This window comes from Protopterus annectens, chromosome 3.part1 (assembly GCF_019279795.1).
Source record: "Protopterus annectens isolate FY-2018-M chromosome 3.part1, PAN1.0, whole genome shotgun sequence".
Lineage (NCBI taxonomy): Eukaryota > Metazoa > Chordata > Ceratodontiformes > Protopteridae > Protopterus > Protopterus annectens.
The window spans coordinates 1116909044-1116935393 of NC_056732.1; the positions used below are offsets into that span (position 1 = coordinate 1116909044).

Consider the following 26350-nt stretch of genomic DNA (forward strand, 5'->3'; position numbering starts at 1 on the left):
TACGGCCAAACTGGAGGCTGAGCTCTCTCAACATAGGACTGGCAAGACCAGTCAGGAGGAGAAGGTTACCACACACACTATAGACCCAGTCTCACATATTACCATTACAACCTCAAATCATACACATAAACACACAAAGACATACTCGGAGGCTCTGATCAAAAATCTACCAAAACAGCAGAGGCCACCAAAGCAGACACCCAAACAACCACCACCTCAGAACACAACACCTGCAACACATAGACCTCACAGTCAGAGTGTCAAACAGTCACAGCCCTTAAGGCCAAACACAATGCCAGACACACTAGTCATTGGTGACTCCATAGTCAGACACACTGACGTCCGCTCACCAGACTGAGTAAGGAGAAGGTCACAGTAAGCTGCCTGTCGGGCGCTAGAATCCGCCACATAACGCAAGCACTCAGGTCTCTCAACAGCAGGTACAAATATGACTCAGTCATTGTCCACGCTGGTGTAAACGACCTGAGACGTACCTCCTTGGACTACATGAAAAGAGACATTGAGGAGCTCTCTGATTATGTAGCCCAGACAGGTATGACCCTGACCTTGAGCAGTATCCTACCTTCACCAAGAATGATGCCACAATACAGAGATAAGATGATCAGCTTTAACAATTGGCTTAAACACTGGTGTCATTCAAAGGGGATCCAGTGTCTGTCTGCCTGGGATGACATGCTGGACAAGCCACGCTGCTTCGCAAGGGACGGCTTGCACCTGTCACCCTGGATTCGGATATTGGCAAAGGCTCTTGCCACCCCATAGTGCCTTTTTAGGCAAGGCTCAAATTCTAAACCTACCACCCTAGAACACAAAAAAAGGAAAAAACTAAGGGTAATGCTGCTCAATGCCAGAAGTCTAAATCTCAAAATGCACGACTCGAGGCCCTTCTCAGTATGGAGAACATCGATGTCTGTGCTGTGACAGAAACCTGGTTCAAGGCTCCTGAGAGCACCCCAGCTTATCAGGTTTTACCTCATATCATGCTCCGCCCCAAAATCTGGACAATACCAAGAAAGGAGGGGGTATCCATATTCATCAAGGACACCCACACCTCAAGACTGGTGGCACGATGCATCGGAGACCATCCAGGTGCAATTAACCATAGGCAAGACTGCTCTGCAAATTGTAGCATGTTACAGGCCACCTCACAAACTCAGGAACCTCACATGGCCTTCCTGAAAAGACTAGGGGGCCAAAATGTATCACCAAACACCATCATACTAGGTGACTTCAATTACCCTAATATAGACTGGGAACACTACTCAAGCCCAAACACCCTAGCCCAAAAGTTCCTGGAATTCATAAACTCAAATGCCATGGAACAACTAGTCACCATCCCCACAAGAGGAGATAACATACTTGATCTCATCATCACGAACATGGGAGCACAATGTTCAACACCGGAGATGTACCCCTCACTGGTGAGATCAGACCACAAACTAATCTGGGTGGAGGTCCGCATCCGACCCCCACCTGAATTAAAAAACACTACAGTAAAGAACTTCTCATAAGCCGACTTCACACTAAAGACTAGTGTGGTCTCCTTTAAGGCCCCGAGGCGGAAAAACAGTACTCAAGCCGCTGAATCACTTACAAATGCCTTCTACCAGCACCTGCAGGACTGCATGGATAAGGCAATCCCAAGCAAAACAAAGACTCTTTGTACCAAAGGCAAGCGTCCAGTCTGGTGGACCCCAGCCATAAACAAACTCTACAACAAAGGAGGAAGCTACTACAAGATAGAGCAAAATCCTTAAAAGGTAAGACACCCTTGATCACTATAAGTAAAAACTAAGAGCTCTCATAAAATCATCCAAAGCAAATTTCGAGAGAAAAATAGCTAAAGACTCAAAAGACAATCATAAGGCCTTCTTTAGCTATGTTAGAAACCTGGGAGGAAACTCCCAGATATGCTCAGAGCTAGTTCAAAATGATGTGAAGATTACTGATCCTACAGACATTGCCAACATACTGGCTGACAGGTTCAGTGCAAACTTCTCCCCTCCCCCAAAGAGAGATATCTATACCAAACGATTGCAGCCCCCAAACATCTCCAGCCCAAGTGAGAACTGCTCTTTCCAAAGCAAAAACACAGCATCCATGGGACCTGATGGTGTCCCCGGCTGTGTGCTCCATGAACTCAATGAGGAATTAAACCCACAGCTAGGACAGCTGTTTAATCAAAGTCTTACCTCTGGATACGTACTCAGGAGTGGCGCACTGCAACTGTGGTACCACTTCACAAAGGTGCCTCCACCGACCCTGAATTACCGCCCATTAGCTTGACAAGCAAGCCTTATCTGCAAAGCCATGGAGAGGATCATAATGGACCTCATAAATAAAGACATAGGAATTTGCAGACTTTGGATCCAACCCAGTTTGGCTTTGTCAAAGGCAGATCATGCCTTTTAAACTTGGTTGACTTTTTGAAACAGTCACCAAAGCCATTGATGAGGGAAAGGCAGTCCATACAGCCTACCTCGATCTGGCTAAGGCCTTCGATACAATACCCCATTCGGGTATCATTGAAAAACTCATCAGCTTAAATGTCAACCCATACATCACAAGATGGGTTGCAAACTGGCTGAGTGACAGAACCCACAGGGTCAGAGCTGCTGGCGCCATGTCAGACTCAAAGCCTGTCACAAGTGGTGTCCCACAGGGCTCAGTCTCAGTCCTGGGCCCACTCTTGTTTGGCATCTACTTTTCCGAAGTACAAGCAAACACAGGAGGGTTATGGCTGACAAAGTTTGCAGATGACTGCAAACTGGGCCATAGTAGAAAACACATCTGACACAGATATCCTTCAGAAGGGTCTCACAGAAACAGATAACTGGTGTCAGAGCCACGGCCTAAAGTTAAATGCCAAAAAATGCATAGTCATACCCTTCGGGAAAAACAAGGTTACCCCTAGCTACCAAATAGGTGGCAATCCAGTGAGCACAGAAGAAGTTATCAGGGACCTGGGGACCCAGGTTGATAGTAGTCTGTCATTCGACACCCATGTAGCTAAAGTAGTTAGGAAGACCTTCTACATTGCCCACCTTATCATGAAGGGATTCTCATCTAGATCAAGGGAGGTCATAGTCTCCTACTCATCATCACTCATCAGACCAATGATTGAGTACAATGCCCCATTCGGAATGTATCTGACCCGACACTTGCAGCAGCTGGAGAGGCCACAAAAGTTCCTCACCAAAAGGATAAAGGGTCTCAAAAATCTGTCCTATGCTGCCCGACTGAAAGAACTCCAGCTCTATTCAGTCGCCACGCTTGCTCAGAGGTGACCTTTGCCTAACATCCAAGGCCATGTCAAACCCAGATTTGATGAATATGCTTCACCTCCAAAAATCTAGATCCATCAGAGCCACAAGGTCGGGAGACTTAAACCTTGCCACGGCTATTAATAGGACGTGCTGGAGGGATAGATTCATCACCCAAAGACTCCCTATGCTGTGGAACAAAATCCCGGTACATGTGAGGCAGAGCACCTCGCTGGCCTTGTTCAAGAGAAATCTTGACCAATGGATGGGAGATCGCAGATATACCCCAGGGATTACCTCAGTGTCACTGCTCGACAGAGGCACAGCAAAATAATGGGTATAGTTCCCCATACTAAAGGGGTGGCGTAAGCCACAAAACGATGGGCTAGGCTTGTAAATGCCCTCGGGCAGATAGCCTAGTATGAACCTATGAACCTATGAACCTATGAAGAGCTCTTGATGTGGCCCAGGCAGACATGACCCTAGCCCTGAGTAGCATCCTGCCTTCGCCAAGAATGATACCGCAGTATAAAGACAAAATGATTGACTTCAGCAATTGGCTAAGCTTATGGTGTCATTCAAAGGGGATCCAGTATCTGTCAGCCTGGGACGACATGATCGACAGACCACGATGCTTTGCCAGAGATGGTCTGCACCTGTCGCCCCTGGAAATCAGGTTACTTGCTAAGGCTCTTGCAACCCCTATAGTGCCTTTTTTTAGGCAAAGTTCAAAGGACAAAACCACCACCGTAACAGGTACAAGCATGCAAAATCTGAAGGTAATGCTACTCAATGCTAGAAGCCTAAACCTCAAAATGCACTCTCTCGAGGCACTCCTAAATATGTAGAACATCGATACCTGTACAGTAACTGAGACCTGGTTCAAGGCTCTATAGAGCACCCCTGCAATACCAGGCTACAACTCTTACCACACTTTTCGGCCACCAAACCAGGACCGAAACACTAAAGGTGGAGATGTCCATATTCACCAAGGATATTCATACCACCAGGCTAGTTGCCCAACACAATGAGTCTGAAATTCTCCAGGTGCAAATAACACTAGGTAAGACTGCAATCCAAATTGTAGCTTGCTACAGATCCCACACCATGCCCCAAGATTCTCACTACACCTTTCTAAACATACTGGAAAATATTAAGATACACCCAAACACCCTAATACCGGGTGATTTCATCTACCCTGCCATTAACTGGGAAAACTACTCATGTACCAACACCTTTGCCCATCGGTTCTTGGAATTCATAAATTCCAATGTCCTGGATCACCTAATCCATAGACCCACCAGGGGCTCCAGTATCCTAGACCTGGTCATTACCAACATAAGAAATCGATGCTCCACACCTATTCTCACCCCCTTGTTGGTCAGGTCTGACCATAAGCTAATCACCCTTGACATCCACATCCCTCCCTCACCCCCCAGTAAGGAAATCTCCGTAAAAAAATTCTCCAAAGCCAACTTCATACTACTCAAGTCAGAAGTGACAAACTTCATGACACCCATGCAGATGGGAACTGAAAGTTTGACTACTGAATCCTGCACTAAGTCACTGTATGAGCACATCCACTTGTGTATGAATCATGCCATCCCAAATAGAACCAAGATGCTGTCTTCCAAAAAAAGGAAGCCAATCTGGTGGTCCCCTGCCATACACAAACTTTAAAACAAAAGGAGCAAACTGTTGCAGAAAAGAGGAAAATCCCAGGATGCTTTCAACACCATCCCCCACTCTGGAATTATAGACAAACTCACTAAACTAGGTATAAATCCCTATGTCACAAGATGGGTTGCCAACTGGCTCACTGACTGAACCCACAGTGTGAAAGTAGCCGACTCTAAATCCAACTTCAGACCAATGACAAGTGGAGTACCACAGGGTTCAGTCCTAGGTCCTTTCCTGTTTGGTATATACTTCTCTGAAGTACAAGCTAACACAGAAGGTCTTTGGCTAACAAAGTTTGCAGATGACTGCAAACTAGGAGCCATAATCAAATCTCCTAACGATGTGGACATTCTACAAAAGGGCCTCACTGAGACAGATGCCTGGTGTCAAAGCCATGGCCTCAAGATCAATGCCAAAAAGTGCATTGTCACCCCTTTTGGTAAAAACTCTGTACCCATGAACTACCACATAGGCGGTAGTCTACTTAACACCGTAAGTGTGATGAGACCTTGGGACACTGGTGGACAGTAGTCTCTCCTTTAATAATCACAGTGCCACAGTAGTCAGGAAATCCTTCTACGTGGCACACCTCATCACAAAAGGTTTCTTATCCAGGAAAAAAGAGGTTATTGTTCCCCTCTACTCATCACTCATTAGACCCATTATATAGTACAATGCCCCTTTTGGTATGTACCTCACAAGACATCTACAACAACTGGAAAGGCCACAGAAATACCTCACAAAGAGGATTACTGGCCTCAAACAGATGCCCTACGCAGACCGTCTCAAAAAACTCCAGCTTTACTCCGTCACATATCGCCTACTCAGAGGCGATCTCTGCCTAACATACAAAGCTATGTCAAACCCAGAGCTGTTGGATATGCTCCACATAAAGAAAGGCAGGGTATCACCAGATTAGCTTCCTTTTGTTTGGAGGATAGCATATTGGTTCTGTTAGGGATTGCATGATCTATGGACTCGTGTAAGTGCGTATAAAGTGCATTTGTGTAGGATTCAGCAGTCATACCTCTATTGTCCATTAGCATGGGTGTCGTGAAGTTTGCCACTTCTGTCTTAAGAAGCGTGAAGTTGGCTTTGGAGAAATTATTTACGGTGGTTTCCCTGATGGGGGGTGGGGGAGGGATGTGAATGTCTAGGGTGATTAGCTTGTGGTCGGATCTGACCAACGAGGAATTGACCTCTGATGTGGAGAACCGGTTGCCCAAGTTGGTCATAACCAGGTCTAGGATATTGCTGCCCCTGGTGGGGGTGTGGATAAGTTGATCCACGGCATTGGAATTTATGAATTTCAGAAAACGTTGATCACAAAAGTTGGTACGAGTAGTTTTCCCACTTAATGGTGGGGTAGTTGAAATCGCCCATTATTAGGGTGTTAGGTTGTACCCTAATATTTTCCAGTGTATCAAGAAATGAGAAGTGGGAATCCTGGGGCATGGTGGGGGATCTGTAGCAAGCTACAATTTGGATTGCGGTCTTGCGCAGAGTTAGTTGCACTTGGATAATCTCAGATTCATTATGCTGAGCAACTAGCCTGGAGATGTGGATATCCTTAATGAATATGGACACGCCTCCGCCTTTAGTGTTTCAGACCAGGTTAGGTGGCCGAAAGGTGTGGTATGAATTATAGCCTGGTAATGCAGGGGTACTCTCTGGAGCCTTGAACCAGGTCTCTGTCACTGCACAGATGTTGATGTTCTCCATTTAAAGGAGTGCCTCGAGTGAGTGGATTTTGAGGTTTAGACTTCTAGCATTGAGTAGCAATACCCTCAGATTCTGCTTGCTTGCACCTGTTACACTGGTGAATTTGTCATTTGAACCTTGCCTAAAAAAGACACTATAGGGGTGGCTAGAGCCTTAACCAGTATCCAGAATCCCAGGAGCGACAAGTGCAGGCCATCTCTGGCAAAGCGTTGTGGTATGTCGACCGTCATCCCAGGCAGACTGATACTGGATCCCCTTAGAATGACACCAGAAGCTTAACCAATTGTTAAAGTCAATCATTTTGTCCTTGTACTGTGGTATCATTATGGGTGATGGCAGGATGCTTCTCAGGGCTAGGGACACACTTGCCTGGGCTACAAGATCGGACAGCTCCTCCATGTCCCTTTTCATGTAATCCAGGGAGGTACGTCTCAGGTCATTCACACCAACATGGACAGTGACGGAGTCATATTTGTACTTGTAGTGGAGTGACCTGAGTCCATGCGTTATGTGGCAGATCCTGGCACCCGACAGGCAGCTGACAGTAACTTTCTCCTTGTTTAGCCTGGTGAGTGGCACATCAGTGTGCCTGACTATAGAGTCACCTATGACTAGAGTGTTGGGTACTTTATTATGCCTTATGGGCTGTGGTTGAGTGGCACACTGAGTTTGTGGGCTATGTGTCATTTGGGTTGTGTTGAGGGGTGGAGGTTGCTTGTGTTTCTGCTCTGGAGGTCCCTGTTGCTTGGGCAGGTTTTTACTGAGAGCCTCTGCAAATGTAGGTGTGTGTTGTGTGTTTCTATGTATGTGTTTTGATGGTGTAGGTTTTGAGAGACTATGTGATGAGTGTGGTGTGGTGCAAGTGTTTACCTTCTCCTCTTGACTGTCTAGTCCAGTCTTGGGTGAAGAGAGCTTTGCTTCCAGTTTGGCTATATAAGTGCATCTCTCACAGGTTGTAGTGCTGGGTGGTAGGAGGAGAGGGTTGTCTGTGTACATGAGGCAATTGCTGCATTGCCCCATGATGCCCAGATTCATCAGGTAGACAGGAGAAAACACTGGGCGCTGACTCCTAGATATGCCTGGATAGGTGCTTATTTGTTAAGTACTAGAAACTGTTTTCCTCTAGACAAGTGAGGAAAGTTGAGTGCTGTAGTAATTTGTAGCTTATTTAGTGCTTACAACGAGTTCTGAACAACTGCTGAGCTCAAAGAAACAGAATTGAGTGCTGAAACTAAAAAAAACTGGCTAGTTCTAAGAAACAAAATTAAGTTAGAAGGTTTCCCTCCAACACAGAAAGGCTTGGGGGCTCAGAAGCCCACAAACAGTCCTGGACACAGCAAATCTGTATCCAGACTAGACTACCCACAAGAAAGGCAGGGAACAAGCTTAGACATTTTTTCCCTTCCCTTCTCCTCAGCCATCCCTCACAGATGCTTGAAGATATCAACCTAGCTTCCATTCTATATCAATTTTCACCTTCTTCTGATTTTTCCAATTTGCTGCCATTACCACTGTCTTATCTGTGCTTCATTTCATCCCATGTGCCTTCAGTTTTGCATTCCATTCCCCTATCCTTTGCTGAAGTTCTTGCTCACAGTCTGCCTGTAATGCCACATCATCTGCATACAGCAACTTTGTTGATCTGTCCAATTCGACCTGTTGTTAATGTAGTCCATCACCAGTATGAACAGCAGTGGGCTCAGAGCTGAACACGGAGGTACACTCACTTCCACAGAAAACCCCTTTGTGAGACCCAACACTGTTCATGCTTGGGTCATCGGGTCCTTGTACATAGCCTGCATTAATTCTACCAATGTTTTTTGGACTTGGAACCACCAGTACCACCCAAACCATCTTTCTTGGGACCTTGTCATATGCTTTTTCAAAGTCTAGGAATGCACATTTGGACTCTTTCCTCATCTCAACTATCTGTCTTACTGTACACATCAGGTTAGTTGTGTTGCATCCTGATCTGAATCTGAACTTCTCACCTCCTATCTTACTTTCTACTGCTGTGTGTATCTATTTATCAATCACCCTCTCTAGAACTTTCATGTAATGTGGCAGGAATCTGATGCCTCTGTACTGCCTACAGTTGTGGATGTCCCCTTTACTCTTGTACACTGGCACAATTATGCTTATTCTGCAGTCAGCTGGACACGCCTTTCTCTCCACACTGCTATGAGTGCCCTCAGGAGGCATTTCTCACCTATGCAGGTAGAGTTGAAGAGGCATCTTTATCATATCTGCTGTGACCTCATCTGAACCTGCTGCTTTCCATGACTTCATTTTCCTTGGTGCTATTCTTACGTCTTCAAATGTTGGATCCTGTTCTTCTCTCATCATAGGCTGTGTTTAGGGCTTCTGTGGGGTTTTTCTTCATTTTATTGAAGCTGCTGGAAGTACTCCTTCCATCTGCCTTTGATGTCATAAGGACGGGTGAGCAGTTTGTTGTTGGCATCCCTTATGAAGGGTGTCTATATTATCTTTCTGTCTTTGTATTGCAACCTGATATAGCTTCTTTGTGCTGTCTGAGTCACTTTCCAGAAGCTTGTGGAGTGCCTCCGGTGCCATATTCTTTGCTACTGCAACTCTTTTCTTAGCTTTTTTGTTGGCTAGAAAGAATTCTTTCTTAGCCTGGTTGGTCTTTTCTATCTCCCATTTTTTCCTGCACTCTTTCTTTCTTTCTTTTGATGACTTCCTGGACTTCTGCATTCTACCACCAGCTTTCCTTATGTACCATATTTCCATACCTCTTTGTGGCGGTAGACTCCCCTATTCTATTTTCCTGAGTCCTATCTATGAGACATATGGTTATCTAATGGGTGCCATAGGGGTTATACCTAATTTCCTGAGTTTGTCTATAATGCACAAGTATGATATTGTGTTGAATGCTTTGGCCAGGTCAAGGTAGATAGTATTCACTGTTTTCTCCTCATCATTTGCTTTGATGACCTCAAAGAAGTCAGTCAGATTAAGTAGGCATGTCCTGCCTTTGATGAAACCAAACTGGGTTGGATACAGTCTGAATGTTTCCTGTGTGTTATCATTTGCCTGATAATCATTTTCATGGCTCTGCATATGAGACTAATCAGGCTAGTAGTTGCCTGGGTCCGTAGATGGCCTACTTTTCTGCAGAGAGATGATACTTGCAGGCCTCCATTTGCTTGGCATATGCCTGACTTTGGTTAAATAGTGATTCTAGCAGTCCTGATAGGTTGTGTTTCAAGGTATTAAAGAGGCATCCTCTGATATTGTCAGGGCCCGTCACAATGCAGTGTTTTTGGCTTGGAGAGTGCACTACAGACCTGCTACCTCATAATAGTAAGGGGAGTTATGGGCGAGGGTATTTCCTGAGGTGTGTCGGGGGGGGGTAAAACTGAAGATACATTTTTGGCCAGTAAATTTGTTAAATCTTATGATTTCATATAGGTGACTTCATTTACAATTAGTTTGGCACATTGTTATGTATTGTCTTTGAGACTGCAGACATAGTTGAAGACTGCTTTGTGATTGCTCTTGATCTAGGACGCCATTTATAATTCAAATTTGGCTTTGGTAGATTTGATTAGCCCATAGAGTTTCTTGTTTTGATTGATGAGACAGTTTTTACCTTGCCGGACATTGTACTTCCTAATTTTTGCCATGATTTTCTTCCCCTTGCTATCCAACCTATTGATGTTGGGATTCCACCAGGGTGGTTTGTTTTTTGTCCTGTGCTTTTTCTGGGTAGATGCAGCTGTCTGTAGGAAGCCATTAACATGATTGTACAGGGATTCTGTGAATAAGGGGCTTGAAATTTTGCCAGGGTGTCACTTAAGAGTGGGAAGTTTGCCTTAGAATAATTCGTAACAGTTCCAGTGTTAGCCATGGCCCTGGATTTTAATTTTATTTCAAAAAAGTCAGCTTTATTGTCCAACTTGACCAGTGAAGACATTACACGAGGGTGCAAATTTCTCCATTGTTTGTGAGGAACAGGTCAAGGATGTTCATGCCCCTTGTATGTATTTATTTATTTAAAATTTGTTTACCAGGAAAGTCTGACTGGTCCAGAAAGTGCCCGTTTTTGAGTGGAGGCCCAGGGATAAAAGCTCCACAGTCAGTCTTTCAGAAGTCAAATACAGATAGTTTAAATCACAAAATATTGTGTTATATTACAAAAACATCAAGTACAAATATTTTAAATCACAAAGTATCATGTTACACTACAAAACATAAGAGTGAAAATGTTGTAATGAGAAAAGTATAGAACATAAGTTACATATTAGAGTGCAATGAAAAACAATAACACGAGTTGGAGAAAATATGTGAAGAAAAACTCAATAGTCATGTTATTTGTTATGTAGATTAGTATGTGATAAATGAAACCTGAGACAATTCTAATAAGATATTTAAAGAGATATTAGAGATTACATGATTAGACAGTGAGGGGAAATTGAGTGATGTTTTAGTATGAGAGATTGTGTTCATATTATGGTTATAGAAGGAAAAAGGAAGAAAGATGGAGATAGGGAGAGTATAAGAAGAGTGCAGGGAAGGGTGTCTTCAGGTCGCTTAGGTGAGTAGAGAGGAAAGAGAAACAGGTAGAGGAAGGGTATGCAGAGATGAAGTGGATAAAGTAAGGTAGTGAGAAAAAGAAAAGGGGAGTGGAGTAGGAGGCTAGAGAGGGTTTAAGTGTGATTTAGGTTGAAGGGGTGAGTGAAATATAGTGAGTAAGTTCAGCTAGAATTGGCACAGGAGTAGGTCCAAGATTTTTTAAAGTATTCTTTTATAGAGCATTTAAAGGTAGGTAGGTTAGAAATAGTTTTGGTGGTTGCTGTTCAGTATGAGTATAGGCTTTTTCCAGGGATTTATTTGGTTTATTTATGGTGAGAAGTTGTTTGACTTCTACACTGAGTTCTTTTATGAAAATATATGTTGATTAAAGGGGGTAAGAGCTGGGCAGGCTAATGGTTTGTGTATGATTTTATGTACTGTTAAGTTGAATGTAGTAGAGGTGGAGGGGGAGTTTCAGCCAGGCAATGTGGTGGTGCAGCGGTTAGCAATATTGCCTCGCAGCAAGAGGTTCTCCCGTTCAATTCTCAGCTGGGGTGCCTTCTGTGCAGAGTCTGCATTTCCTCCCTGTATTTGCATGGGTTTCCTCTGGGTGCTTTGGTCTCCTCCCACATTTCAGACACATGCGTCTGGAGTCTTTCTCCCTAGGCCTCTGCTGAACATGGGCTCTGTATCAGACATTCCCAGTAAACAAATATTAAATAAATAAAATAAAGCTAAGGGTATGCAGAGCTTTACAGTGATGGGTAAAGGACGATGAATTAGTAGCAAACTTGGCAATTTTGTTGTACCAGCTTTCAAGTTTTTTATGGAGGATTGTAAATTGGTTACAATGTCTGCTCCTTAGAGTGGGGAGGGCAGAAGGTAGGTTTTGGCTTGAGTAATTATTGTGGGTGCGCTCAGAAAATGTTTGTCTTTGTGTAGGATGCCTGTTTTTTGAGGGTTTTCTTGATATTGTTTTGGATGTGGAGGTCAATACAACATCATCTATTATGACTCCTAATAGTTTGGTATGGTGGACTAATTCAATTTCAGTGCCATTCACCGCAAAGATTTTGAAAGATACTTTATTAGGGATGTGAGTTTTGGGGGGTAAAGAGGAGGAGTTTGTATTTTGGGGGTTGAATAATAGTTCTGCTCTTATAAGCCAGAAGATGACAGCTTGTTGAGTGATTTCTTGGAGGTGAGTTAAGATGTTTTAAGAGCTGATGATGGTGGAGTCATTGGCCGACTGAGTCAAGGTGCCTTCAAAAGAAGATAGATGTAGCTAACTGATAAAAATATGGAATAGTAGAGAGCAAGGATGGATACTTGTGAGACTCCTGTGGAAGTGGGAAGTTATGCAGAGATGGATCCTTGCCATTTTATAGTTTGTTACCTGTTGGCATGGTAGCTAGAGAACCATTGAATAGACAGATATAATAGACCCAGGTTGGAAAGTTGATTGAGGAATTTTGGTGCTGCGGTAGCGTTGTGATCTCACAGCAAGACGTTGTCCCGTTCGATTCTCAGCTAGAGCATCTTCTGTGGAGACATGCGTGAATGGGCGTACCTTCGTTGAAGGTTGTGCGTTAGGGCCGGCAACTCAGCACATAAAAATCAACTGCCAATCAGCGGACCGGAGTTCCGCTGTGGCGACCCCTAACTGGGAAAAGCCGAAAGACACAACAACAACTGAGAGAGACCATGTCAAGGCTTTTGACAGATCTAGAAATACTGAAGATTCAACTTTATTAGAGTTGCAAGCTTTATTGACAGTGGCTGTAAATGTTAGTAATGCAATGGAGGTGCTGTTGACTAGCAGAAATCCATGTTGTATGTTGCTAATTAATTGTTTTGTAAGAGATAGTAGAGAAATTGTTGATGTATATATCCTTCAAGGATTTTAGAGAAGGGTCAACAGGATGGCTATGGGACGGAAATTTGTATTGCCAGTGGAATTACCTCCTTTATGTAATGTGAGTATGTGTATAAAACTAGCTGGCCCAGGGTGTTTGTGTTTACAATGTCCAGAAATGTTTGGGTTTTTGGGTAGTGTACGATTCCCATTTTATAGTGGAATAGTTAATCGGCAATGAATGTGGTGTTGGGTCGAATGGGGAGTGCCTCCGGTAAGCTTAAGTACGTGTTGTGGGTTTCCTGTGTCAAGGACCTGTAGGTTGCAAGGATATGGTATGGGACTTTGCCTCTGCTAATTTGGATATGGAGAAGCTGAAACACATAATAATTTTTGACCAGCATTGTGGTGTGTTTGTTTTTGCTCCAAGAAAAATAGAGATGCTCAGGAGTCAGAATCCTTCAACTCAATACAGTATGATGAACTTCTCATAGAATCTATAAAATATTTAGAAGTGTAGGAATTTTCAAGTCTACCAGATGACTTCCTCAGAGCAGTGATTGAGACAGATGGTGAATGTACTTGAGTGGGTTATCCCTCCTTTTTGCTACTCCTTTAAAATAAATATTATGACTGCTGAGCAACACACACACTGATCCATTGGTTGAGAAAAAAAGATTTACAGTCTCCATAGGAAAATTTGTCACATCAGTTTCTGGCTGTTGTCTCCGTTGTAGTACAGCTACAACAGACCAGGTCACAGCTCGTTAGTCTCAACTGACTAGATAAGGAGCTGAGGGCATTACACTGGATCAGTCGGATAGTAACACACTGGTATTCTTGCATAGTCTGATACTTTAGACATTAGATAAGACTAGTGGCTGTTCCTCCTTCAAGGATCAAGCAAAAGCAGAATAGCACATGAGGATGTCAGGAAAAAAAATCTCTCATGATATTAGAGCGTCATGTGATTCCAGATGCAGATTAACAGCTGTGAGCAATACATGTGACTCCATACCTAACTATTGTTTGGAATCTTAAAGAGAACTGGATGGATTCTTCCTTCACTGGGCATTGAATTGTGTGTGACTGTACACTGAGTACCTACAGTAAAGTTCTTCGAATCGAAGCAAAGCAAAGCAAATGAAATCTCAACTACAAATGATCTGACACCTTAAACACAAACTGCAGTCGATGCTTTTCTATTTGTTTACATTTTATTTTAAAAGATATTATGAGCCTCTCCTCAAATAAAAAAAACAACTCAGAGGACAAATAAAGTCTACCAAAGCCAAATTTGAGCTAAGTTTGGCCTCCCAGGCCAAGGACAACTACAAAACATTCGTTAGCTATGTCCACAACCTCATAGGCAATACAATTGTGTGCAGAGCTCACTGTAAATAGAGCCACTTATACTGAGCCAGAAGATATAGCAAACTTCCTAGCTGATAAATTCAGCTTCAACTTTACCCCTCTCTCCCCCTCAATGTTCCCTCAGGAAATATCATCAAATATAATTCCCCCTACTTTCACTAGAGACCAGGTCCTTAATGCTCTGTCTAAGACCAAGAACACTGCATCAGTGGCCCCAGACAATATCCCAGGATGCCTTCCAGATAGAATGAAACATGACCTATAAGGGCCTCTGGAATTACTATTTAACTGTAGCCTCCAAACAGGCTTCATGCCTCATGAATGGAGAAAGGCAACAGTCATCCTTCTGCACAAAGGTGGGTCATCTACAGACTCTGGAAACTACAGACCCAGAAGTTCCACTAGTCTTATATGTAAAGCCATGGAAAGAATTATCTTGTAAGCAATCAATATAGATATGGTAAACCTCCAGACACTGGACCCAACCCAGTTTGGTTTTGTCAAGGGCAGATCATGCCTACTCAACCTGGTGGATTTCTTTGAGAAGGTCACCAAAGCAATGGATGAGGGCAAAATTGTTCACACTGCCTACCTTGACCTGACCAAGGCATTTGACACAGTACCGCATTCGGGCATTGTTGACAAACTCAACAGGTTCGGTACAAACCTGTATGTCACCCAGTGGATAGCCAACTGGCTCATAGATGGGATCCAGGCAGTTAGAATTGGGGAGCCCACCTCTACAAAAAGGCCAGTCACAAGTGGAGTCCCTCAAGGATCAGTCCTTGGACGCTCCTTTTTGGCATTTACTTTTCAGAAGTCAAGGCCAGTGTCAGTGGTCTCTGGCTGACAAAATTTGCAGATGATTGCAAATTAGGAGCTGACATTGAATCTCACACTGACACAAATGTTCTCCAGGAGGGGCTGACACACGCAAACAACTGGTGTCAGAGCCATGGACTAAAACTAAATGCCAAGAAATGCATAATAGTATCCTTTGGGAAGTTATCCATCCCTGGTAACTATCACATTAATAACAATCCCCTTAGAGTTGACCAAGTAGTCAGGGACTTGGGGACACACACAGATAGTAATCTAGCCTTTGACCATCAGGTGTCTATAGTGGTGTGGAAATCATTCATTGTTGCGCAACTTATAAACAAAGGTATGACATCTAAGTCCAAGGAAGTCATTGTTCCACTGTATTCGGCATCCATCAGACCTATCATTAAGTACAATGCCCCCTTTGGTATGTACTTCACCAGGCATATCCAGCAATTAGAACATCCACAGAGATTCCTCACTAAAAGAATACAGGGCATAAGTAAAATGTCCTATGCAGACCACCTCAAGGCTTTATCCCTGTATTTGGTCTCCTACAAGCTTTTAAGCGGAAATCTATTCCTGGCATACAGGGCATTGTCAGACTCCACTCTGATAGACCTGCATATCCACAAAACAAACAGCACCAGAATTACCCATTCTAAAGACATAAATCTTGCCTGTGATTATAAATAGGACCTGCTGGAGAAATATGTATGTATCCCAGAGACTATCCCATTTATGGAACAGGCTCCCCAGCCATGTGAAGCAGAATTCCTCCCTAACCCAGTTCAAGTGCAAGTTGGACAATTGGATGGGAAACTGGAAATTCATCTCTGGTTTGGCACTTATGTCTCTAACACGGGTAACCTGTAAATGGTTCATCTCCCAGGCCCATGCTTACACTTATCAAGAGTATCAGAACTTGTCAAAGATTTGGGATGCATGGCTAGGCTTAAAAATGCCCTTGTGGTTATTAGCCTAGTAAACACCTATGACCCACATATTTTTTTGTGGGGTGGTGCACCCTCCTCTATACCTCCACCTCTTTACGTATACATGTATGTATAATTATACTACCTCCATGGTCAACCAAATACAGAGCAGTCAGTAACATCAGAAACTGTGCTATGTGCAAATTACCTGTTTAATTTAAGTAGACAAGTAATTTCCATGTTCAAATTAAGAAGCACTTGAAAATGCAGGTGTTTCAGTCCTGCAAGGCACTGTTTAACAACTGGGGAAAATATCTGTGTTTCACGACACTGTTATGCAACTGTAAGAACTATTCAGAGCCTCACTTTTTGTGCAGAACATTGGGAACATATAATTTGGACAAATGTAGTTTTGATGAACACAGAAAGAGTGAGTGCTGTTCGCAGAAACTGCTTTCACCAACTTTTGCTTTTTTTCTCTACTGCTATGTGATCTCAGAGTTGATATATATAAGTCCAGGTGATATGTGGGGGGTGTTCCCCAGATGTCAGGGGGGCTTGTTTCCCTGCAAAAAAAATGTTGTAATGATCACTGAAAGTAGTTTCAGAAAATGGGTTCTGAAATGTTTCTTTTCAATTAAATTAACTCTGGTGAATTGACATGGATCCCAGAACATGTACCTCCCCGCACCCTGGAGAAGTGCAGTAGTTATTCTGGATGCACCACTGCCCATCCTGTCTGTGGGCACTTACAGTTTTGTTTTCTGTAGAAGCAAACTTATCCACATTCTGTTTGCCTTTTTTTGTGGCTGTGGATCTTACCTCAGGGGCTCAGTAAGAAGTATTCCCTTCAAGGGAGACTTGCCACATGCATAGGATATTAAGAAATCTAAACAAAACTTGATGAAAAGTGCAGTTTTTGATTTGTAGTGATTGCTGTTGAAAGTATCATTTTCTATGTAGAAGTGCTTAATGGATTGCTGTTTTGACATTATATTTTTACCGGCCAAATTACTATTAGGTAATTCTGACTGTACAAGAGCGGTGTTTCATAACTTTAGCCATATGGGTCTTTGGCTTGTTGCATTTGGGCAGTTTGTTGGAATTCACAAATTGGCCATCCATTCAGGTACATTTACCCAACATTCTCATGGAATAAAATTCTGTGGCACAGCCCATTCTTTCACGGAAGAATTATCTGTAATGAGCAGTCCTTCTGTTACAAAGTTGATGGTGTTGATTTCCAAATTGTTGTTTGTAAACTGCTCAGGTATAAGAGCAAGATTTTACCCTATGCCTCATATGATCTTTCTTCATCTAGAGTCCTTTCTTCTGAGAGCCAATGCTGCCTTTCTTTGTACGGTACTAAAATGTTAATACTGTGACACATTTAGACACACATGGGCAAATTTTGATGATGTGCAAACTTGATCCGTTGCTACTAGGTGATACTGCTCATGTTTTGAGTACTACATTGGAAGTACTAACGTAATAACGATGTTTTTATGGGTATTTGTTTATGTGGTCATTACCCCTGAGAATGAAGCCCTTCAAGATAGAATGAGCCAAATGAATGAAGCTTTCATATGTTTTACTGTATAACTTATGCAGGATTTGGGGAGCTCTGAGTGCGCTAGAATAGAATATGTCTGTGGTGTCTTCTGTACCTGGGGGAGTGTTAAAGCCACCCACAGAAAACAGAAGATGTTCTTCGAGTTTCACTGTTGTAGTATCACACTTGGGTTATCCTGCCAGGGGTAGCCCTCAGTCAGCCCGAATATCAGAGGCTTAGTATTTCTGCATCAGTTGCTGTTGCTCCAGGACTGATGTCAGGTCGTCAGTGGTATAAAAATCAGGCACCCAACGCCATTACATCAGTCTTTTTTGCTGAGGAGCCCGAAGCAGAAGCAGTTCACATGAGTGCCGGTCAGCCGCTACCTGAGTTTTCGTTTCTGAATTGAAGTTGATGTCTTTTAAAGCTAAGTACCCCAATGGGGATCCTTTTTTCCTTGCTCTAACCAATGTCAGAAAAAGTTTTAACAATTGTCTCGCCTGTGGAAAGCAAATACCACACCGAGACTTCCATTCTTACTGCTTCACCTGTTTAGGCCCAGACCACGACGTCCCTCACTGTCACTTTTGTGCTTTGTTCAACGGCAGAACTATATGTCTTTGGGCCCTTATTGTAGCTAAATATTTTCACTCTCCATCCTCGTATTCCGATATGGCTTCGGTAAGCCATCCAACTACCGATCTTCCAAAAAAATGTAAAGATAAAGACAGAGACAGACTGCACAGGTCCAAAACTGCTGACGACACTTCCGTTAGGCTAGTTGTCAGTTCTCTGGTCCTCAGTGAGGCACTTTCGCAGCCCCTGATGCCCGCTTCTGTGGATTCGCAGGCCGCTTCCGAGACCCATTCAGAGTCCGATATGCCTCGAGACTCTTCTTTGACTAAGGATCCTGCGAATATCTCTACCTTGAATGGGTCTGGAGCCACTGATCAGGCACCGGCTTCCGAGGAAGTTCTTCACACTACCGATACTCGACACAAACGGATGACTTCTTTCGCTTCTTCAATTCTTTCTAAAACTACCGAGTTTCTAAGGCCCAGGGTATGAACTATGCCTAAAAAAAACCAATGACCCACACTCAGGCACCTCCTTCCATGCCTCAATCTCAAATGCTTAAAATGGCGGAAGACCTTATTATGCTTATTAGGGGAAGCCAAGCTACCCCATCCAAAAGAAAAAGAGACTTGTCCCCAGTCTTCTTGACTGCCTCCACCCTTTTCTTCAGCTTTGGGAATCAATCCAAGTGTGATGACTGCAACAGTGAAACACAAAGAACATAGTACAGTTGTGTACACTTACCACAAATGTAGATGTTTGAGTGTATTCACTGTTGCAGTCCTGGTTTTCCACCCTCCATCTCCCTTCTCTCTCCTTACAGAGAATTTTTGGTATTTACTTTCTACTGGTGGTGTTCTTCCACCATAACCTAGCTCCCTATTTGAGGGCTCCTGACAGTTGGGGCAAGAAAAACTGATGTAATGGCATCGGCTGCCTGATTTTATACCACTGATGACCTGATGTCAGTCCTGGAGTGACAGCAACCGACGCAGAAATACTAAGCCTCTGGTATTCGGGCCGACTGAGGGCTACCCCTGGCAGGATAACCCTTGTGTGATGACTGCAACATCTACATTTATGGTAAGTGTACACAACTGTATTTCTCAACCTCTGTGCGATCAGTTGTTTATGTTCTGCTAGTCTTTGATTGATTCAATTATATTCTTTCTTATGCATTCCTAACTTTTTTTTTGAAATGAGTAAAGTTATCTGGATTTTTGTCATTTTCAGATCATTATTTTAGTATGTTTTTTAGCCAGTGTTTCTAAAGCTTTTAGCAGCACTTTGTAAGAAAATTAAAATAGTATTTTTAATATTTTTTCTTTTCCTGTAACTGATTAGGTTGCCCAGAATGGAGATACAGCTAAAGTCCCATCATTAGAACCTGAGGTTTTGTCAGTTTTTCTACCTCCGTTTGTCACAAAAGAAGATAACACATCTGTACATGTTAATCAGAATGCCTTTAACAGAAATCAAACGCGACACTCGTTTAAGACAAATAAGAAGGACAAACCGTCATCTATAACAGCCAGTACAAACACTGACCATAAGGAGCCAGTAACAGAAGATGCAAGTGTTCCAAAGGACATCGATCTTCTTGGACTGCCCCAGTTATGCTTTCCAGGTATATATAGTGACCAAGAGGTTTACTGCTGATGTTATTTGGTTGTATTTTTTTTCTTTTGAAACTTTCAATCTGAAGATCACACAGGCGCAGGTCTTGGCTTAGCTGAGAACTGATGTTTTATTGGGAAAGAGAAAATCATATAATATGTGATATGTGTCTGTCCAGGAAATTAATCTGGAATTCTAGGTAATGCCTAGCCAGAGACAGGCAAACATACTCAAAAACCAAGAACCAAAAGGCAAAAACAGTGTGTTAAGGCACCTGAGGTCTGAAAAGATGAAAATGAATAAAGTACAGAAAGACTCTTTAATAATCTTAAAACATAGTTAAGCAATTTCATTTTATTTAGATCCAAAACTTATTTCTTCAGAAATGATCAATCGCACGTCTCCCGAAAATACATGAAATAACCAATCAAGTTGTTTGGTTTAACATTCCATAACACTCTAAAAATATTTAAAGAAACCTGTCATAAAATCAGTGAAACCATTTACCTTAGCATGAATGTACAAACTCATACTTAACACCTTATAAACAGCTGTTTGAAACCTTTCAGGAAATCTTTTTAAACAAACAGCTCAATATTTTACCCAAATGTTTATAAAACTTATGTATAGCCCCTTGTGAATTTGAATGCATATAAATCAATTTTATCAGCAAGAAATTACAACTTCTGTCAATAAAATACTAATAGAAAAAATGTGGTGTAAACAATAATATATCACCATTGAATATTAATAAATTAATAATAAACATCCATGTGACAACAGAGCAGAGATTACTGCAAAATAATCATAAAACATACCACATAATTGGTAAAATTCTCTATCGCAATTTAGCAGCTCTCAGCTTCAAGACTGGTACAAATAAAACAGTTTAATTCAGCCCAGGGGGTATGGTGGTGTTTAACTTGAGTTGCCAAAACATTTAAGCAATAACCGACGACTTTGTGTGATATATTGAAGATTTATCCACGGTTGGCGTGGTTTAATGAGGCCAAAGCCCGAGTGATTAAATAAAGCCAACCGTGGGTAAATCTTCAATATACCACAACCACAGAGTCGGTTATTGCTATTATACATTGACATTATTTAAGAAAAAAAATACTTAACTTTTCTTAAATAATGTCTTTGTATAATCGCGCATTACTGTTCTTCTGCCGGTGGTGGTATACTGCTTCCTTGTGTTGATGTACTGCGCATGTGTATGGGACTTGCGTTCCCATGCATACCCAGTACATCAATGCTTTGAAACGGAAGCAACGGAGAAAAGAAAGTCTCCGTTGCTCCGTTTTTTAAAAGTTTTTGGCACTTTATGCCAACGGAAAAAAGTTTGGGTGACCGGACCTTTTTCCGTTGGTATATTGTGGGATTTACAACGGGCATGCTGGCCAATCAGCATGCACGTTTTGGAATCTTAATGGGGGGTCATTGTATAATTCCTTATATTCCAGCCTTGTTTCCCATTTGCCACTTCTGGGACACTGATTCGATTTTATCAGTAATACAAACCTTAAATGTATCGAAACCCACACATTTCTGACTGTCTTTAAAATGCACATTATTGCTACACTTTGTAGAATTTTGTAAAGGTGTTCATTATATTCTCTTTTTAAACATTCTCTCCATCTTCTGGGTAATGCTGTTGGGATAATTTTACAAATTCATTTTATTAAACTGTGTGGTTATTAAAAGTCTGATAGGGAGAGTAAAGGTTAACAGAGGAAGGAAAATTACAAGCAGATTCCATCTGGGAATTAATTTTGTAGCTGTGCAGTCAGTCATTACACAAACACTGTTTATGTATCAACATGCTTCTAGAGAATCCAGGATTCTGTTTGAGTAGATTGTTTTATTTATAACTAAATGTTAGCAAGATAATTCCCTTTCTATGAGTTAATTTAAGTTTTATCAACATCAAACTCTTTTAAAAATCACAGGACTGTTTTTATAGCATGTTAGTGGGCTTATAATTGAAAAGTGAAATTGCAGTGTCTGTTTGAAGTCTCTTGAACTAATTGTTCATAGGGTTCATAATAGTGGCAGGTACCTGTAGTGTGCTTAACTGTATGTGAATACTGAATAACTGTGATTCCTGAAGGCTGTTACACAGTCTTTATATTAAATATCCTGACCATCTGCATTTGTTGAAATGAATTACATCTGTACTGCCCAAATTAACGTTGAGGTACCACCTTAGTAAGGTCAAGTTAAAGTCGGGGGGGGGGGGGCAAAACTACTCTACAGTATCACATTGTCTTCCATGGGTGCTAGGCTTGTGAAGCTTTTGGTGGGCACTATCATTCAAAAGGGTCATGGCCAGAGGACACCTAGCTTGAAAGTTCAAGTCTCACCTGTTTGTAAAGATGAAAGTTTGGTACAGTTGCACCTAGTTAACAGGTCTGAAGTTTTTTTTTTTTTTTTTAGGTGAGACTACCATTGCATTGAAAAGCCACTTCATGCCTTCTTTTTCACTCTTTTATGAGAAGTTTAGTTTATTAATTTCATATTCTGCCATTCCTGAGTCTTCACTGCACATGCTCAGTGACAGTGTTCAAAGTCTTGTTCTTCACTAAACCTGTTAACTGTGAATTGCAGTGCATGTCTTAATCAACAAACTATACTAGCAGTTATTTGGAACTTAATAAAACACTTAAAAGATAAGGAATACACTCAAAAGCTGTGTTATACTAAAAACAAAACACATAAAAAAGCCATTGTAGCATAGAACACAATACTATCCAGTTCTGACAATGAAAACTAGATATCTAACTCAGAGTGTACATATTTTGCAAGCAATATTGATAGATATACATGTGTGTGCAGGTATATGCACACATACCTATCCATATAAGAAGCAATGTTTCACAGGTGAGTATGTTTTTTAAATGCATCATTTGCAAGCCAGTGTACTTCATTAGACTCCGCTGACAATGTGGAATTCATATATAGTAAGACTCCGCTGACAATGTGGAATTCATATATAGTAATCAGAGGTGTAGCCTATCTCCTTCCCCGGTGCAATCTGTAAAGGAAGTAGTACACTTCCTGTGTGTGTGTGTGTGTGTGTGTGTGTGTGTGTGTGTGTGTGTGTGTGTGTGTGTGTGTGTGTGTGTGTGTGTGTGTGTGTGTGTGTGTGTGTGTGTGTGTGTGTCTGTGTCTGTGTGCCGCACACACTGACATTATTCAGCAGGAAGCGTCCAAGACCAGTCACTTATTCATTCTGTAAGGTAAACATTACAGGCTGAATTGATTTTATTTAGTATATAAAAAACACTTTTTTTTCACAGGAAAAATCGCTTACAGCAGGAATGTGGTATTAAGTAATGTGGTCCTTAGTGCATAATGGCTGTTGCTGTAGGAAAAATCCACACCAGATCGCTATGTGGTTCACAAATGCTTAGATGATTTCTGAGGTCATTGTTAAGTGCTGAAGTTAACCATTTACACCTCTAAAGAGAAAAGATATCTTATGAGAACAGAACTGGGGAGGGGATATGAAAAATGGTAAATCACTAGGGCCATTTGTTCATTAGCATGTATTAAAAACATTGTGTTCTTTGTGTGGTATATGAACATAATCCTCACACACTGGTGATTAATAGATTGGATATTTTGTCTGTTATACAGAGTGGGAGTGGTGTTACAGCTTAATACTGCTAGACAGAGGATAATATAATGTTTCTCCTTTGTTCAGAAGATTCATGAAAGCTTATGACTGTATTAATGTCACATAGTTAAGTGACTTTTATTGTTTACTGGATTAGATGGGCGATATGTTCATGAACTGCAAACCATACTTAATTTAATTGGAACCTATAGCTGTAACAGTGTATGTACAGACAGAAGTAGTTGAAAATTGTGTGTATGAAGCAGTATAAAGTAACATTTATCATTTGCTTTTTCATTGCATGTTGAAATGTAAACTAAAGCTGGATACCAAGAACAATAACAGGGCAGGCTTGTAGGTTAGTAAATGCAAAGTAGTACGGATATTTAAATACTGGGCTTCAAGGGTAATTTATGATTAAATGTTTGAAATGTACAATTCATGGGGGAGTTTAATATGCTTTAAAACTTTTGACATGGGGATGGGTGGGATTTCATTAATCATTTACATACTTACAGTGAAAAGAAGCTCCACAAGAGAAGCCTTGGGTGCAAACGTCTCTTGCTAAGTAGGTGTGAGCAGTATATATCAGAGCTAAATATAAAAAAGATAGCAGGATGAGTTTGAAAGAAGTAATTGTTGAGGAGAACAGAACTTCAGGAAAGTAACTGGAGTCTGAAATGCAGTAAAAAAGAGCTGAATCAACTGTTTTGTTTTTGCTGCAGTTCCCCAGCCCCCAACCTTTGAGCTTGCACTCCTGGCTGCTCTGCTGATTGGTTTGTTCCTCATTAGTGAGATCAATATGACCTGTTCTTTCTTTGGGGGAGGAGGTGACTGGTGAGCATAGTGGGAGTGGCGCCTTCATTCTCCGGAGGATTGTAATTTTTTCTTTGCAGCCCTGACTCCACACATGTACTCATTACCATCCAAGAGGTTGTTCTGCAGTGGGATTTTACAATGCATGCCACTTGTTCCACATGGAACAATCACTTGATCTTGTTCTTCTAGTAGACAAGCAGCCCAACATTCTGGTTCTCAGCAGGGAATTCTACTATGAAGAGTTTGCCAGCAAGTACACATCACTCCCCTTCCCTCCATGCCTACGAGAGGCAAGCAGGTTTAAGCCTCATTATTCCTTTTCTACACAACCCCCTCCCCCACCAGCTCCAGTAGGTGCTCAAGCCTCTACTTAAATTCTGGTCACATGGGTCATAGTCAGACCTTTAACCCTGTACTGTAGTGGAGTGAGCATGATGTAAATGGAGCTAGAAGTACAGAATGATGACTGTAACTGATATTTAAGGGCTAGAATGGCACCTAGAGAGCAACATGAATATTTTCAATCATTTATGTGGCTGCTGAATGGTATGGTGATATGAATGCCTTGCCTAGTAAAGTAAACTCTAGTTGTGCTTAAAATCTTTTGTTGATTGTAAAGTAGCATTGAAAAAGATACTAAAGTATTTAATGAAGGAACTGAAGACTCTTTATGCTGTATCAGGGGGTGATCACAGTTGAGGAAAATATAAAATGGTCAGGTTGGACATAAAGAGCTGTAGAATGATTGGTAGCACAGAGAGTGTGGATTGGATATTGTGTAAAATAATTACTTACCAATGGAAGGAATGGAGAGAGAGGTAACGAATGTGCAGGAAAGACTGTGTAAGTGATTATTAGTGGCCCCCGTCAATTTGTAAGATCTGTATAATTTGCAAGATGAGAGGCCAGTAACATAAATATTAATAAATTGGGAATGTGATGAGTCATCAGTGGAGGCAGAAGTAAAGGGAGGAGTGCTTGGGAGGGGTTATAGAGTGGGTATAGTCTGTGGGGTTCAGAAACATGCCATGCACAACCGCATAGGGGTTACCACAGAGATGCTATGGAGCACTAGGCAGCTCAAAGGTAATTTTTCAAATAACAAGAAGGTATTTTACCACCTGAACATTAACTACAAAATTTACTCATGGAAATGAGTGTCTTTGAGGAGAGAGTTCATAGTTTCATAGGTAGGTACTAGGCTATTGGCCCAAGGGCCTAAGTAAGTCTAGCCAACAAGGTTCCCTGGCTTACGCCACCCAAGAAAGTTAATTTTCTGTGCTCTTGTCGAGCAGAGCCACAGAAGTGATCCCCGGGGTGTATTTACTACTTCCCATCCATTCAACAAGTTTTTTCTTGAAGAGTGCTAATGAGGAACTTTGCTTGACATAGAGGGATAGCTTGCTCCAGAGTATAGGAAGTCTCTGGGACAAGAATCCATCCCTCCAGCATGTCCTGTTTATTGTGGTGACAAGGTTTAAGTCTCTAGAGTGTGTAGCTCGGAGGGATTGAGATGTCTTAAGGTATGGCATGTCCAACAGCTCTGGGTTTAACATAGCTTTATATGTTAGGCAAAGATCTCCTCGGAGTAGGCGATATGCTACAGAGTAAAGCTGGAGTTTTTTGAGAAGGTCAGTGTAGGGCATCTGTTTGAGGCCAGTAATCCCCTTTGTGAGGTACTTCTGTGGCCTTTCCAGCTGCTGCAGATGTCTTGTAAGGTACATTCCAAAAGGGGCATTGTACTCTATAATGGGTCTAATGAGTGCCGAGTAGAGGGGAACAATGACCTCTATTTTCTTGAATGAGAACCCTTTTGTGATGAGGTGTGCCACATAGAAGGATTTTCTGACTACTGTGGCAATGTGATTATCAAAGGAGAGACTACTGTCCACCTGGGTCCCAAGGTCTCTTATCACACATTCGGCATTAAGTAGACTGCCGTTTATGTGGTAGTTC

General features: G+C 42.0%; 1 protein-coding gene across 1 annotated transcript in view; it reads left to right on the top strand.

Annotated features, from left to right (window-relative positions):
- The window catches only part of LOC122798379 (DENN domain-containing protein 3-like), a 1373701-nt gene that overhangs the window by 73972 nt on the left and 1273379 nt on the right, over positions 1–26350 (top strand). The window contains exon 3 of the mRNA XM_044067263.1: positions 19681–19963. Within this exon, the coding sequence (XP_043923198.1) occupies positions 19681–19963 (283 nt within the window). The remainder of the gene's footprint in view (positions 1–19680; positions 19964–26350) is intronic.